The 14,390-nt window shown below is 39.8% G+C and overlaps 2 protein-coding genes across 2 annotated transcripts; both read left to right on the top strand.

Annotated features, from left to right (window-relative positions):
* The first annotated feature begins 1,079 nt into the window (after window positions 1-1,079).
* LOC137902408 (xin actin-binding repeat-containing protein 2-like) lies at window positions 1,080-6,937 on the top strand. Its single transcript, XM_068746494.1, has 3 exons — window positions 1,080-2,494; window positions 2,840-6,387; window positions 6,752-6,937. Exons 1-3 carry the CDS (start codon window positions 1,219-1,221, stop codon window positions 6,935-6,937), a joined length of 5,010 nt encoding a protein of 1,669 aa, XP_068602595.1. The 5' UTR covers window positions 1,080-1,218.
* A 707-nt stretch (window positions 6,938-7,644) lies between these two features.
* Window positions 7,645-12,934, top strand: LOC137902407 (xin actin-binding repeat-containing protein 2-like). Its single transcript, XM_068746493.1, has 4 exons — window positions 7,645-8,773; window positions 8,822-10,474; window positions 11,240-11,370; window positions 11,468-12,934. Exons 1-3 carry the CDS (start codon window positions 7,645-7,647, stop codon window positions 11,329-11,331), a joined length of 2,874 nt encoding a protein of 957 aa, XP_068602594.1. The 3' UTR covers window positions 11,332-11,370; window positions 11,468-12,934.
* The last annotated feature ends 1,456 nt before the right edge of the window (window positions 12,935-14,390 follow it).

Here is a 14,390-nt window from a genome sequence, read left to right as displayed (position 1 = left end):
ATTATTAGTCACTTCAAACTTTCCCAAAGGTTGCCTTCTCGATACTTAAATTGTAACTTTTGAGAAGCTTAAAAAAGCATTGGAAAATAAATTATTTTAAGAAACAGCTTGACAGAAACTTTGTCGTCTTGCTTCCACCTGTGGTTCGTCATTTCAACAGCAGTGAGCAATCTGGTCTTGCATTGTCACTGCATGGTATTCAGTTGTGTGCAATTAAGCTTTGGCTGCTGGACTAAATTGTACTGGAGTAAGCTTGCAAATGAGACAATGAGAAGGGAAAATATTGTAAAATAAGAATGAAAGAGTTTCCCCGAGTGTGTTGGCTTGTGTGACATGCAGACATATTTCTCTGTGTTCACCTACTAATGTCTTAATCTTCACAGGAAATGTCAAACTCAGAGGTGATCGTTTCGAGCAGCAACAGGCAGGTTGTCCCAGGCAGTCAGCAGCTACATTTCAACCAAGGAACAATGGTACTGAACATTTGCATTTCTGTGTTCCTCCAGGTAATGAGGCTTTGCTAATGAGATACATATTTTGTTTGTTTTGAGTTTAAGTGATTGCAGTAAGTCAGATTTGTGCAAATTAATGTTTCTTTAGTCTGACATATGTGGTTGAGCTTATTATATTATTATTATTTTTTTCACCATTTCTCATTTCCAAAACATAGACATCATATAACAATAATGACGGTGTGAAATCAAGTTGTGAAAATCATAAAAATGAAACAGGTAAGATGTTTTTTAAATATTTTTAATTTCTGCAATGCACAATGTCACTGTCTAAAACTTTGAGGCCTGCATTTATACTGAAGTCTGTGCTCACTGTCAGAGGAGGAGTTTCCCAGATACACCACAAAAGAGCTGAGGGATCACTTTGAAAGAACAATAGAAGAGGCTGCTCCACACAAACCAATTAAGGTGAGCGTTTCAGTGTCACTTCAGTTAGAGGAAAAATTATTTAAACATAAAGTGACAGTTTATTTTATTCTAGTTGTTGTCGGCGGTGTGCAATTATCTGTGTGTAATAATCTACCTATGACAATGAAGTAATGCTAAATTATTATTGTTGTTGTTGTTGTAATTTACCCATCTATAAATTTCATTTTTGTTCTTTGAAAAGATTGAACGTGACATCAATCGTTCTAAGTGGTCCACAAAAGTGATTCAAAACAACACTGTGACTAGAGAGCTGTGTGACGCTAGCCCTACTGAGGCAATGAAAAACACTGCAGTGATGGATGATGAGGACTTTCCACCCCCACCAGATGAAGATTCTGAATATCTTCCACCTCCACCGCCAGACTTACTACAAATACCATCAGATGATCAAATTTTTCCAGCATGCCACTACTCACCTGAGTCGCCGGAACCAGTAAATCAATCCAAATGCCCACCCAGCAAGGAGGTTTACATCAAGCAGAAGAGAATGAATGAGCTGAAACGTCTTTACAAGCACATTCACCCTGAGGTTCGTAAAAATATTGAGAAGGAGTTCAGCGGCGACAATGAAACTGAGAGCAACCACTTATCATGCCAAGAGTGTATGTATGAATATGAATTTAGCCCTGATGATATCATTGATGAACACTATGTGGAGTGGGAAGAAATTCTCCCTGGGGATGTTCAGACGATGTGTTGGAAGTTTGAAAATAAGCCACTGGACACCATCAAAGATGAAGCTCCTGAAGAGGATGATGACAAAAACAAAATAATTCAACAGGAGATCATTTTCGGAAAAGATGTGAAACAGACCGCTTGGATGTTTGAGACAAAGCCAATGGATGAACTGAGCTCACAGAATATCACCTCCACTGAATATAAAAACAGATTTAACAAACTGGATAAAGGAGATGTGCGTGCTGCCGCATGGCTCTTTGAAGCCCAAACAATGGATTCTCTAAATAAGATGCACGAGGAAGATTTAACAAAAGAGATTGTGTTTACAGAGGAGGATGGAAACGCAACTATTTACATGATTGACAATAAGTATATGGAAAGCCTTGGACACACTGAGACCATTGATGAGAGCCACCTGTTGAGTCTAAGGTCAGTGTTAGAGGAAATTAATGGTGATGTGAAAACTGTAATATCCACCTTTGACACTCAGTTCAAATGCATCCTTATGGGGCAATCAAGTCGAATGCTGGAAATTAAGTCAGTGCGTAAAATTGAAACTGAATTAGAGAATTCCATTGCTTCACGTTGGCTTTTTGATACCCAGCCCATCGACATGACGAGCAGAGAATCATCATCTTTGAGACTTGTTTGTAGTATCTCCATGGAGGACATCAATAAAGGGGAATGGGGCAGGTGGTTATTTGAGATAAAAACTCTGAATACTGTCAATGATTTGGAAAGCTCAAAAATTGTAAATCGAGAGATTATTGGAGCTGATGTGCGCAAACAATGTTTAGTGTTTGAAACCCAGCTAATGGATTCTCTGAAGGATGACTCCAATACAAAACTCCAGATAGCTGAGGAAATTATTGGGGGCAATGTTAGATCTGCAAGACATTTCTTTGAAAGCAGCCCTCAAGCAGTGAGGAAGTTTGGCCCTGAAGTTGGAAAACTTCAAAAAACAACAGTGAATGATGAAATGAAAGGGGATGTGAGACACCAGAAGTGGTTATTTGAGAGCCAACCTCTTGAGCACATAAGAGAGGAGAAAAAAGGGTTTACTCGTATTGTGAATGTTCAGGATGAACTCACACGAGAGGACGGCACAAGCTGCAGGGCAGATGTTCGCAAAAACTGCTGGGTATTTGAAACTCAACCAATGGATACGCTAAAAGATGATTCAAATGCTCCTAGTTTGACAAAAGAAGAAATTATTGCAGGTAATGTGAGATCTGCCAGGAATTACTTTGAAACGATTCCAACTGAAGAATTGAAAGAACTTGTAAAGGTGAGCAAACTGAACAAAACTGTAGCGCTTAATGAGGAGAGGGGTGATGTAAGACATCAGAAATGGCGCTTCGAATGCCAACCCCTAGAGCAGATTCAAGAAGAAAAGAAAGACATCCTTAGAACAATCAACTTGGAGGAGATAGATAAGGTAGACGTCACAAATTTTAAGCAAATCTTTGAAAGCTCAGATTTAAACAGACGAGATGAGTGTCCAAAGATTCATATGGAGGGTGTAACCTCTGGCTCTGTGAAATCTAATAAAAACCTGTTTGAATCTGCCCGACTGTATGCCATGCAAGACCACTCGGGGCACTTCCATGAAGTGAAAACAGTTTGCCACGAAGAGATTGTGAAAGGAGATGTAACAACATGCAAATGGATGTTTGAAACACGACCAATTGACCAGTTTGAAGAAGCTATCAATAAATACCAAATTATTAAGGGGTTATCCAAACTGGAAATAGAGTCTGGTGACGTTAAAACTGCAAAATGGTTGTTTGAAACACAGCCTCTTGATGGTATTAAGTACTTCAGTAATATTGAAGATGAAGTTGTGGGAACAACTAATAATCTTAATGTCATGAAAGGTGATGTTAAAAACTGCAAGCGGTTGTTTGAGACAAAGCCGATGGACATCCTGAATGAAAGAGTGGAATTAAAGGGTGAAAATGAATCTGAAGTAATGCAAAAGAGAGATGTCAAAACATGCACATGGCTTTTTGAGAAACAAGCCCTTGATACTATCCATGATGATACAGAGACGGTTCTGAAAGCATGCACCGTGAATCAAGAGGACATAAGAGGAAAGGACGTGAGAACGGCTTGTTTTCTCTTTGAGACAGAGAAACTTGAGAACCCCACTGGTGCAGAGACAGATTCTTTTAAGTGTGTCACTGAAATTGACATTGCATCTGGAGATGTGTCAAGGATGAAATACATTTTTGAAAACCAAACATGCAACATCATGACATCAGAGGAAGTGATTCAAAAGCTAAAGACAATTCAAACTGCTGACATACAAAAAGGAAATGTGGTAAACTGCAAATGGCGCTTTGAGAACCAATCGATAGATAAAATACATGATAAAAATGAGGAATTAATTAGCAGCCATACAGTGAATGATGTACAGGGAGGAGACGTAGATAAGGGACGCTTCATTTTTGAGACCTACTCCTTAGATGAAATTCAGGAGCCGTCCTCTGAGACAGACACAGACGTGATGAAAATGCAAAGAATTGTCTGTGATGAGGATGAGAAGGGTGATGTGAGAAATTACACCACGATGTTTGAAAATCAGCCTCTTTATGCCATTCAGGACAAGGAGGGCCTTTACCATGAGGTTACCACTGTCACAAGTGAAGAAATAATACGAGGAGATGTCGTTGGCACCCGCTGGTTGTTTGAAACAAAGCCCATTGACACTATCAAGGACACAGATGAGGTTCACATAATTAAATCTGTCACACAACAGGATGCGCAAAAGGGAGATGTCACCTCTGCCAAGTGGAAATTTGAGACTCAACCTCTTGACCGGATTGCTGGGGAAAAGAGAGTTTCTATAAACACTGTGGATGATATCCAAGGAGGGAATGCTAGGATGAATAAAGATCGATTTGAGTCTGACGCCCTGTCACAGGACTTTGTTAGAACAGTCAATGTGAGTGAAATACAAAAAGGGGATGTCAGAACTGCAAAATGGAGATTTGAAACCCAGTCCATTGACACAATAAAAGGCACGAGCTCTGAAAATCTGATTGAAACTGTTAAAGAAGAGGAGATTGCAAAAGGTGATGTCAGACGTTCAGTCTGGCTCTTTGAGAAAAATCCTCTTGATCACATTAAAAAGGCAGATGAGGACGAAGATCATCTGGCTATGACTAAAGAAGAGATTTTGAAGGCAGATGTAAAGACAGCAAAGTGGTTGTTTGAAACAACACCATTTGACAACTTTAATGAGACAAAAATTGATAGGACTGAAATTCTTGGAAAGAGTGTCAAGGGAACTCTCGAGGAACTTTATAGTCAGAAAATGGTGAAGTCGAAGGGAGTACTTATTGAAGCTGATGAAATAGGAGATGTTAGAATGGCAAAATACCAGCTGATGAATAAGCAGTCGCCAGAGATTCAACGAGAGGAAGTCATCAGTGGAGATCTGCAGACTATTATGATGAACCTACTGCATAGACAGAAACGAAAAGAGCAGCAGATAGTCATAGGTTTAGAAGAGAAAGGAAATATCAGCTCAACAGTGCAGCAGCTATTCAACCAAGATAGAGACAGCAGTGTCAAAAGGGAGGAAATATTACCAGGTGACATTCGGGAAGCTATAAACAACCTTTTCAATGAGGATCGATCAGCCAAACATGGGATACTCATACAGGAGGGTGAGAAAGGAGATGTGCAGATGACAATATACTCCCTACTCAATAAGCAAGCCAATGTTTCCATTGAAAAAGAGGACATTATAAGAGGGGATATAAGGAGTGCTCTTCAAAGACTGTCCAGCTCAGAGAAACCAGCTCAGGCAGTAAGGATTAAGGTAGATGCCACTGAAAAAGGAAATGTCAACTTTTACTCCACTTGTATTGAATCTGGGTCACTCGACTATCTTAAACAACTTCACTTGGAACCTGATGAAACGCTACCTGACATGACACGGAAAGAGAAAATCATTGGTGGAGACATCAAGGGCACAAAACTCATCCTTAGTTGTAATCAAATGCAGATTGAACGTACAGTGGAGGATGTTATACCTGGTGATGTTCACAAGACAGTGAAGGTATTCATGTCAGAACCTGTCTCATTGGAAAGACCCCAAAAGGAGGATATAGTCAAAGGTGATTTAAGGGCTGCTTTGCATTCATTATCTGAATCAGCAAATCAGACCGTTGTTGGAGAAAAAGAGATAGTGAAAGGTAACATACCCAAAGCTCTGCGGTGCTTGGAGAGGGCTCAAAAGCATTTCAAGGAGGTGGAGAAACCAGACATCATACCAGGAAATATTAAAGGAGCTCTGGAATCCCTTGAGAAGTCTGCAGCATCCCGAACTGAAGCTTCTATGGAGGATTTAGTTCCCGGAGATGTGAAGGCTACACTAAAATCACTGGAGCTGGTAAAGGATGCAGTCATAGAGGTTGAAAAGGAAGATATTGCTAGGGGTGATATTTGCATAGCAATGCAAAGTCTGCGAGATGCCTCCAGTGAGAGGAAAAAATATCAGGAGGCAACAGATCTTCAGGGAGATGTTCATGGAACAATTCAACTCTTGATGGAGCCTCCACCTTCACCAAGGATGCAAAGGAGCCCGAGCCTTGAGCATGACGTCAAGATGTCAATTAAGTCATTGTATGAGATGCAGGAGCAAACCCAAGTGGAGAAAGAAGAAGTGATGAAAGGTGATGTGAAAGGAACGATTAAATCTTTGCTGGAAACAGCACAACGTGAAACTCCCAAAGTCAACCTGAGAGCATACGGAAGAGTTAGAGTCAAACAGAGCCCTCCAGTACAAAACCTAAATGTTGATGCACATAGGAATATACAAAAGATAAAAACAGCAAACGCCATTGAAAGATCAAAAGGAAATCATTCCATCTCTAATAAAACTAATGAGATGGTTCGAACAAAGACAAGATCCATGGAGCAGTGTGCTTGTCAATCAAGAACTGTGGCGAAGCATAAAACAATTACCCAAAGTCACGGCATCAAAACACTAAAGACAGAATTTCGTAACCTAAAGTCAAGACCAAAAGAAATGATAAAAGTGAACAATACCAAGGTGGAAACGGAAGATTACATCCTAAAATCTGGACCCGACATGCCTCTTCCACCTCCTCCTCCCCCAGTGGCAGACACAGATATTCCTCCTCGTCCTCCTTTTGATTCTTACATTGATCACCTTCCTCCTCCATCACCACCACCACCACTCACTAATGAGCAGGATTTCCTCCCACCTCCACCATCTCAACAGGAACTGGAGAATATGCCGCCCCAAGCAGTACAACCTTTACCAGCAAGAGCGAAAAATATGACAGTTAAAAAGGTGAACGGTCCCACTTTACATCCAGTCCCAAAGCTGGAGCCGAAAGTTGAATTCAGCATCACACAACATGTGGAAGTTACATCAGAGAAAATAGTCAAAATCAGCCAAAATGAAACATCAAATAAGTCAAAAACATCATGTGAAATCCCTCCATCATCTGAATCACCACAACCACTGAGGAGGGTTTGTATCTCTCCAGTCAAATTCACACCTCCATCCTCTCCTTCACCTGTCATGAAAGGAACAGTGAGTAAATTTAACACTCCATTAATAAAAGCTGAAGAGAATTACCGAAAGCTGAGAGAGGCCAACACACCCCCAACCACTCCAACACCAACTTACATACATGAATCAGTCACCACTGCTCTTGACATGCTTTCCAAAGAAAATTCAGAAGGCTCAAATAAAATCAAAATAGAAATAATGACAGCTGAAAACATGACAGCAAATGTTTATTCAGACTCCCACTCTCCCGCTCATTTGGAGATTCTATCATCTGATAAACAGCAAACTGCCTCAAATGAGTTTTCTAATGTTGTGGCCATTCAAAAGACCTCATCTGTGTCAACTGTGGCACAGAAGATGCATTCTTCTATACAGAAAACAGTCTCCATTTCCTCCAAGCAGTCAACTCAGTCTGTCCTGGCTGGCAAAGTCCACAACTTCATCACTGATGTTACAAAAACAGAAAAGACAATGACTGATAAAAAGAGATATTCCAGCAAACCAGAAGATAAAACGGATGATGAAATATGTTCTGATGATCTACCTGTTAAAACAGTAAAGCCTGGACCTGTTGTCATCTGCGTGGAGAATGCAAATTCAACCAAATCACAATCTGAGAAGAAGAGAAAAGTTAATCCAGTCCCAGAATTACCTGTTAACCTTTGCAACCAATCCTTTGAAAAAGAAAATAGATCCTCAGATAAACATGGTAGCAAGAAGAGAAAAGGTCATTCTCCTACCAAGAGTCAAGATAACGTTTCTAATCAGCCAGTGAAAACTGAAAAGGCAGCCTCTAGCAGAAATGGAAAAACAGGTAAACCAAACCAAAAGCTAAAAAAGAACAACAAACAAGAAAAGCAGGTGGAGACAAAGATGGTTATTGAGAATGAGAAACGGAGCATTTCACAAGATTGCAAGGAGGATGTGGAAGAAACTACTGAGGTGAACATGAGCCGCAAACCCACGGAAGTGGATCCAGAGTTAAGGCAGGGGATGAAGAGTGTTACTACCTCTCCTGCTGCTGCTCCTAGTCTTGATGTAACTGACAGCCAACCAGGTTCTCAGACTCAATCAAAGAAGAAAAAGAGGTCCAAAAAATTAAAAGGGAGTGCACAGTCAGTTCAAGGTAAAGACATCTCCACAGAATCAACAACAGACAGCACAGACATTAATCAAATAGCATCTGAGAACTGCTCCCAAATTCAACAAACAACTGCAGTTGCCCAAAGTCACAAAGATGCAGAAGAAGATCAATTCAAGAAAGAAGTCATTACCACAGAAAGCAAAGACAATGAAAGTTCCCAGCAACACAAATCAGCTCAAAAGCATGTGAATGGATCTCCAAAGAAAAAGGGAGTCACAATTATTCAGCATAGTGTACAGGACCCTCCGCAAGAAACTTGGGATGTCATCATTCCAGTGGCAGGCAAGTCTGAACAAAGTGAATATTTAGAGTCTGCAACAGAAAGAAGAGAAGAATCTCACATCACAGAGATCCAAAAGACCAAATCCAAATGTGAAGAGACTCTTCTCAGTACAGATCCAGATTGCATCAAGGGTCTGGAAAAAACATGTGAACAGGATGGAGCTTTACTCCCAAGTGTCGCTCAAGAACATTCAGAATTTTTTTCACATGCAAGGGAATTAGCTGAACTTGAACTGATACATCTCGAAGATAAGGAATTGGTGGAGAAACATGGCTCTCAGACAATTTCTGAGAAATCTAAGATCTGCATTGGTTCTGCCAAAATTGAGAACCAAACAAAGAAAGCGTCCTTCCTAAAAAGGGGGAAAGAAGAAGTAAGTCAGTGCAAGTCTGTTAACCTTCAAGCGCCCTCGCCATTATTAAGGATGCGTTCTCCCTCACCAACATATATTAGTATTGAATCCACGCGAAGAACTGAGTCACCTCAGAGAGTTACGCCCTCTCCTACCCTGCTGCACCGCCCACCTACACCTCCCACACAGCCGCCACGTAGGTGCGACACCCCAACATCACGTCTCACTAGAATCACACCTTCCCCGACTTTTGACAGGGCGGAAAACCTGCCTCGACTCAGGGACACAACAGCCAAGCTCTCTCGTGGTGTCACACCACCCCCACTGCTACTTCCCCAACAAATCTCAGAGACGAAATCAGAGATCGTGGAATTGCCTGCGTCATTCCATCGGCAAATCAAAACCGAAACCCAATTTGTAGATGCCTCAGGGACATCAATCGAAAAGGAAATGTCTAAAAAGACATTATCTGGGGAGGCTCAGGTGGCTGATGTAAATTCTGTAAGGCAAAAAGAAGATCAAGATTATATTCCAGAAGGTTTGAATGCAAATGAAATCCAAAGCAAGTCTGACACTAAAATGTCTTTGTGCCAATCTGACTCCGGACTTGTTGAAGATGCTGATACTTCAGAGCCATCAACTGCATCGTTTAGAGAAAAGAGAGATTTTTTTGATAATAAAGCTCATAAAGCTGATCATATAGCTGAAATTAATAAGTCCTGCATGCGAAAGGAGCCCATCGCGATCCCGGAACGGCTTGGCCCAGACACAGTGGAGTGTGTGGAAAAAAATACACCCAAACAAAAGGCTGAACTTCCCAAAACAGATTTGTTTAGTCTTGTGAACAAATTTGAATCACCAGAGGAGAAATCATATTTCAGAAAAGATCACTTCCCACTCACAGATTGGCTTTACAGTGATATTGAAGGCATAGATAATGACTTGGAAAAAATGGGCATCCTGGAGCAAGAAATGCCAATTTTTGACATTCAGGCTATAAAAAATGTTTTTGAAATTGGACAGCAAAGCTTATTGAAAGGTGGGGGAAAAGACCAGGAGAAGTCTTTGTCAAGTCTCTGTGAAACAAGAGCCTATACACCAAAGTGGGAAAGTTCTCTAGAAACAAAGGATGATTCTCGGAAGAGCACCCCCATCCCTGTGCAGAAGAATGAAGTAGAAAGAGCGGCACCATCACCAGCCTTCTCTGACATCCAGTCGATGACAGAACACTTTTCACATGTTCATGAATTTGGTAACAAGGTTACTGGAACAAGGACAGCTGTCACTGGGCACTTGGGAAGTACATCACCGCAACAGATTCCTTTTTCATATGCTGATGCAGTTAAAAGAAAGGCATCGAGGCCCACAGAGACGTATGATGGTGATTCCACTGAGAAGTTGTTGAGGAATTTCCAAAAGACATGGGCAGAGAGTGAGAGCGTTTTCAAGAGTCTTGGGTACACTGTTTCTGAGGAGACCACATCACAAGTTATTTCACATCAGACAAAGATTGTGTCATCTGGTAAAAGCCGAAACAGCTTGAAAGAACACTAATGGCATGGCCTATACATGAGTACGGCTTTTCTAATGAATCTGTTGTATGACTGCTTATTATTTTGTGTAATTATTGGTTGGTTATTCCCAGCATAAAAGTGCTGGGAATAACCAACTCATGATAGTTTTACATACAGTCAGCACAGCAATGTTGTTAAAAATCAGGTAATATTTCTTAGTTAAGAAGGGAAATTCAGAATAATTAATCTGAAAAACTCAGTACAGTTTAAGAATGATGGGATCGCTCTTTTACCATTTACATTCAATATTTTCACACCTTTAAGTGAGACAAAGGTCACAAACCTATTTCCTGTTGTAAGCGATTGTCCATTAGCTCACCAATATGTAGCCAGCGTGTATTCTTGCAATGAATATTACAGTGGTTGAGAGTTTGCACTCAGTCAGTTTATTTGTAGTGCTCATACGCTGCCAAAGTGCATGGCGAGGTTTAATGGTGCATGCATGTGTGCAGTGTGCAGGGAGGTGAGAGAGTAAAGCAAAGTTAAGAGGGAATATGACCCAGACCTTGCCTCTCATTATCATCATAAATGCTTTATTAAAAATATTAATTAGGATGCAGCATAAATATTTGAATACAAATGGATAGATTTTACTGTTAATCCTTAAAAGATTAACCATAATAAAAATTTAAACAAAAGCCTCTGTTGCATGTGTGGCAGGTTAAAAGAAAATTTCTTTAAGTGGAAATAAATATATTTTCATCTTCCAGCAGGCTCGAGTTCCGAAGTCGGAGCTATGTACAGTATGTCGGAGGAGAGCTTATCCGATGGATGCTCTGATAGTAGACACAAAAAAATACCATAAATCCTGTTTCTGTTGTGAGCAGTGCAGAAATAAATGAAGGTAAATCTGTTTTTTATGCAAATAAATACTCGAATGAAAATTAGATATGGAAATATTAATGCTCCTCTGACACAGATCATTTTTCTTTCTCTTACAGCTTGGGAAATTACGTCTCTCTCCAAGGGCACTTCTACTGCCTTCACCATTACAAACAACTTATCCAGTCCAAAGGACGCTATGATAATGGGCTTGGGCATAAACCTAATGCACCAGTCCCTTCAGATGAGAAACATGAATATAGATATTCCATGAGAAGACTAAATTCTACAGATAACGCATATATGGAAATTTCCGAAATGTATGATGAAAGCAAACCACCCTCCAACAAAATATCTGTAGTTTGGCCCCCACATTCTGATCATCCAAAGAAAGCCTTTAAAATAGAGGAAGACATTCAGCTAACTAAACCACAGTGGCCTCCTCCAGACAACTTCACGAAGTCACCCAAACAGCTGTTCCCAGAAGTGTCCTTTGAAATAAAGTCACCCAACCACAAAATTTAATCTAATAAAAACATATAGAAGAATGGCTTCAGAATAAATCGTACAATAAGATACAAGGAAGGAACCGTTTTTGAAGGATGAAGGTCAAGCAGTCAAGTAATAAATAGGGAACATGGAAAGTGAGGATATGAAAGGAAACGTTTTGTATTTATACTTATTATAAAAGATGTGGAAGGGGAAAAGCAGGTTGTAACTGCAATTAAGTGTGAGTAAGCAAGTATTAGAAGGATAGACAGTAAATATGTGGAAATTGGGTGGTGACATTAAGAAATGACAGCCTTGTCCCATTTGGCATTTTTCATTTGTTGCATTTTATTTTGGGATTTTCCAGATGTCCAGCAATCACTGTGATATGCCATTTATTATTTGATATTAAAATTGTATTAATAATATTGAATTAAATTAAAAACTAAAAGATTAGCAGTATTACTAGCTGTAACTATTGAGATGAACCTTGTAGGTAGGCAGTGGCTGACTGGAAAAAGCATCATATTGATTTAAGACCTTCATTAAATTAAATGATGACTGTAAATTTGTCTCAATGTTAGTTTAATATCAATTTCTGACTGGAATGAAATCATAGTTTAGTCAGATTTATTGGAAACCTCACAATTGTTCAGAATATAATGTGAATGTAAATTATTTTGCTTTACATTGAAATGTATTGGTTTATTGTACATTTCTCTCAAAATTATTTTGCTACTGTGTGCTGATTCGTGGAAACAGTTTCATTCTGTGTCCCGGTACTCTGGTGTATTATTTTTATCAGGGCTTTTATTTGTCAACATTTTAATTTTCTTTTTTTACATTTGACTTCTTTCAGCACCTGGAGTGCAGATGACTAAAAATATCCTTGAATTATTATATTTATAATATTGAAAGTCTATAATATAAACAGGTTTTGATCATCTTTATCCAACAAATGGTTTTGAAAGATTTTCTTTTTAGATTAGATTAGATTATCATTTACTCTATACAAGAAAACCTCTGAATCTAACATACTGTCATGCTGGTTCACTTACCGGTACCTTATTTAAAGGGAATAAAATATTGAATTCAAATGTTCAATTTGTCTTTTTGGAGGGAAAATTGAGACAGGGGAACACCAGATGATCCCATGCATCAGTATAATCCCCTCTAAAGAAGGAATTCCAAACTGGAGGGCATTTTGGAGCTGGAACCACAGGTGTCATCAATTCATCATACAATTTATGATCATGCATGACAGCCACAGAGAACACAACACGTCCTACATGAATTTCACAGCTAATCTAAAATAAGGTCATGACAAAATGTGGTTACTCATCTTCTTACTGCTCTTTAGTGTAGGTGTCCGCCAATTTAGTATACATCCGCTTCCTTTGACCACCTTTAGAAATGTAACATCATTATTGTACTCACTGAAGGGTTCACAGTTAAGAATATGAGAATAAAATTAAGTAAAATTAATGTTCTACATATGCTAATATCAATAGCAATTTTATATATGAAAATCTGTACAGTCGACTGGGTTAGTAGTAAGAATGGTAATTAAAGCCGCAAGCGGCTTCGTAGGCCCTCGCCGGCCGACAGGCTGACCCGCCGACGCATGCCGCTTTTATCCTCAGTGCTTCACAAGTGTTTATATTTGAGCTGTATTAGTCGCCCACAGTTCAGTCACAACTGCAATGCGATAATATGGGACATTTTGGCTATTGCCATGGCAACAGCGTAAAAAATGCAGCCTGGGTGTCATTGCCTTTTCAACAGATATGTGTGTGAGAATGGATGTGGCAAATTTGGGACGCTTCCATGCTAATATGTCATTTTCATAACTGGTGAGTTTTTTGTGTCACACTCATTTGATTAACATGGGGAATGCCGACCATTGCCACGGCAACACGGTAAATATAACGAAATGGTTACGATTTACTTTTCCGACCGGCATGCAGGTCAGATTGTATGTGGCAAATTTGGGACGTTTCCATGTCAGTGACGTACAGTCAGGGGAGGCAAGTGAGGCACAGCCTCACCTGTCTGTAATGTATTCGACACAGGACACCGTGTTTAGCAGGGAGCCATCTTGATTTATTCTGCCCTACGGCAACTCCACAGGGACAAAAGCATAACAGCACGAAAGGCAAAGCACGCACTCAATTCACGCGTCATAACACAATACGTTACATCTCCCCTCCTTAGCAAAGAAACATGCATTATATAATAGAGATGAACATATGAACATAGTCAAACCTTACTTACCTGTTATTTACAGTTTTACTTACTTAGATAAATAACAAACTTAAATATCCAGTCTGCAGCATCAACGAACTTAAACAAAAACAGAAATCAGTGAAAACATTCGATTTCACACACTGCAACTAGGAAGGAATGTTATAAATTCAGTCTATCGGGAGGCTTCACAACTCTTCCGAGCCTGGTAGTAATCTGTCCAGGTGGGCGGACTCGAGTAGGGCTCAAATGTACTTTGGGTGATGAGGGAGAGAGTTCAGGAGACGCTGTCTCCTTCTCAGGCAGACC

Source organism: Brachionichthys hirsutus, chromosome 12 (genome assembly GCF_040956055.1).
Source record: "Brachionichthys hirsutus isolate HB-005 chromosome 12, CSIRO-AGI_Bhir_v1, whole genome shotgun sequence".
In the NCBI taxonomy this organism is placed as follows: Eukaryota; Metazoa; Chordata; class Actinopteri; order Lophiiformes; family Brachionichthyidae; genus Brachionichthys; species Brachionichthys hirsutus.
The sequence above is the reverse complement of the archived record's forward strand: the minus strand, read 5'-3'. Positions and strand labels throughout refer to the sequence as shown.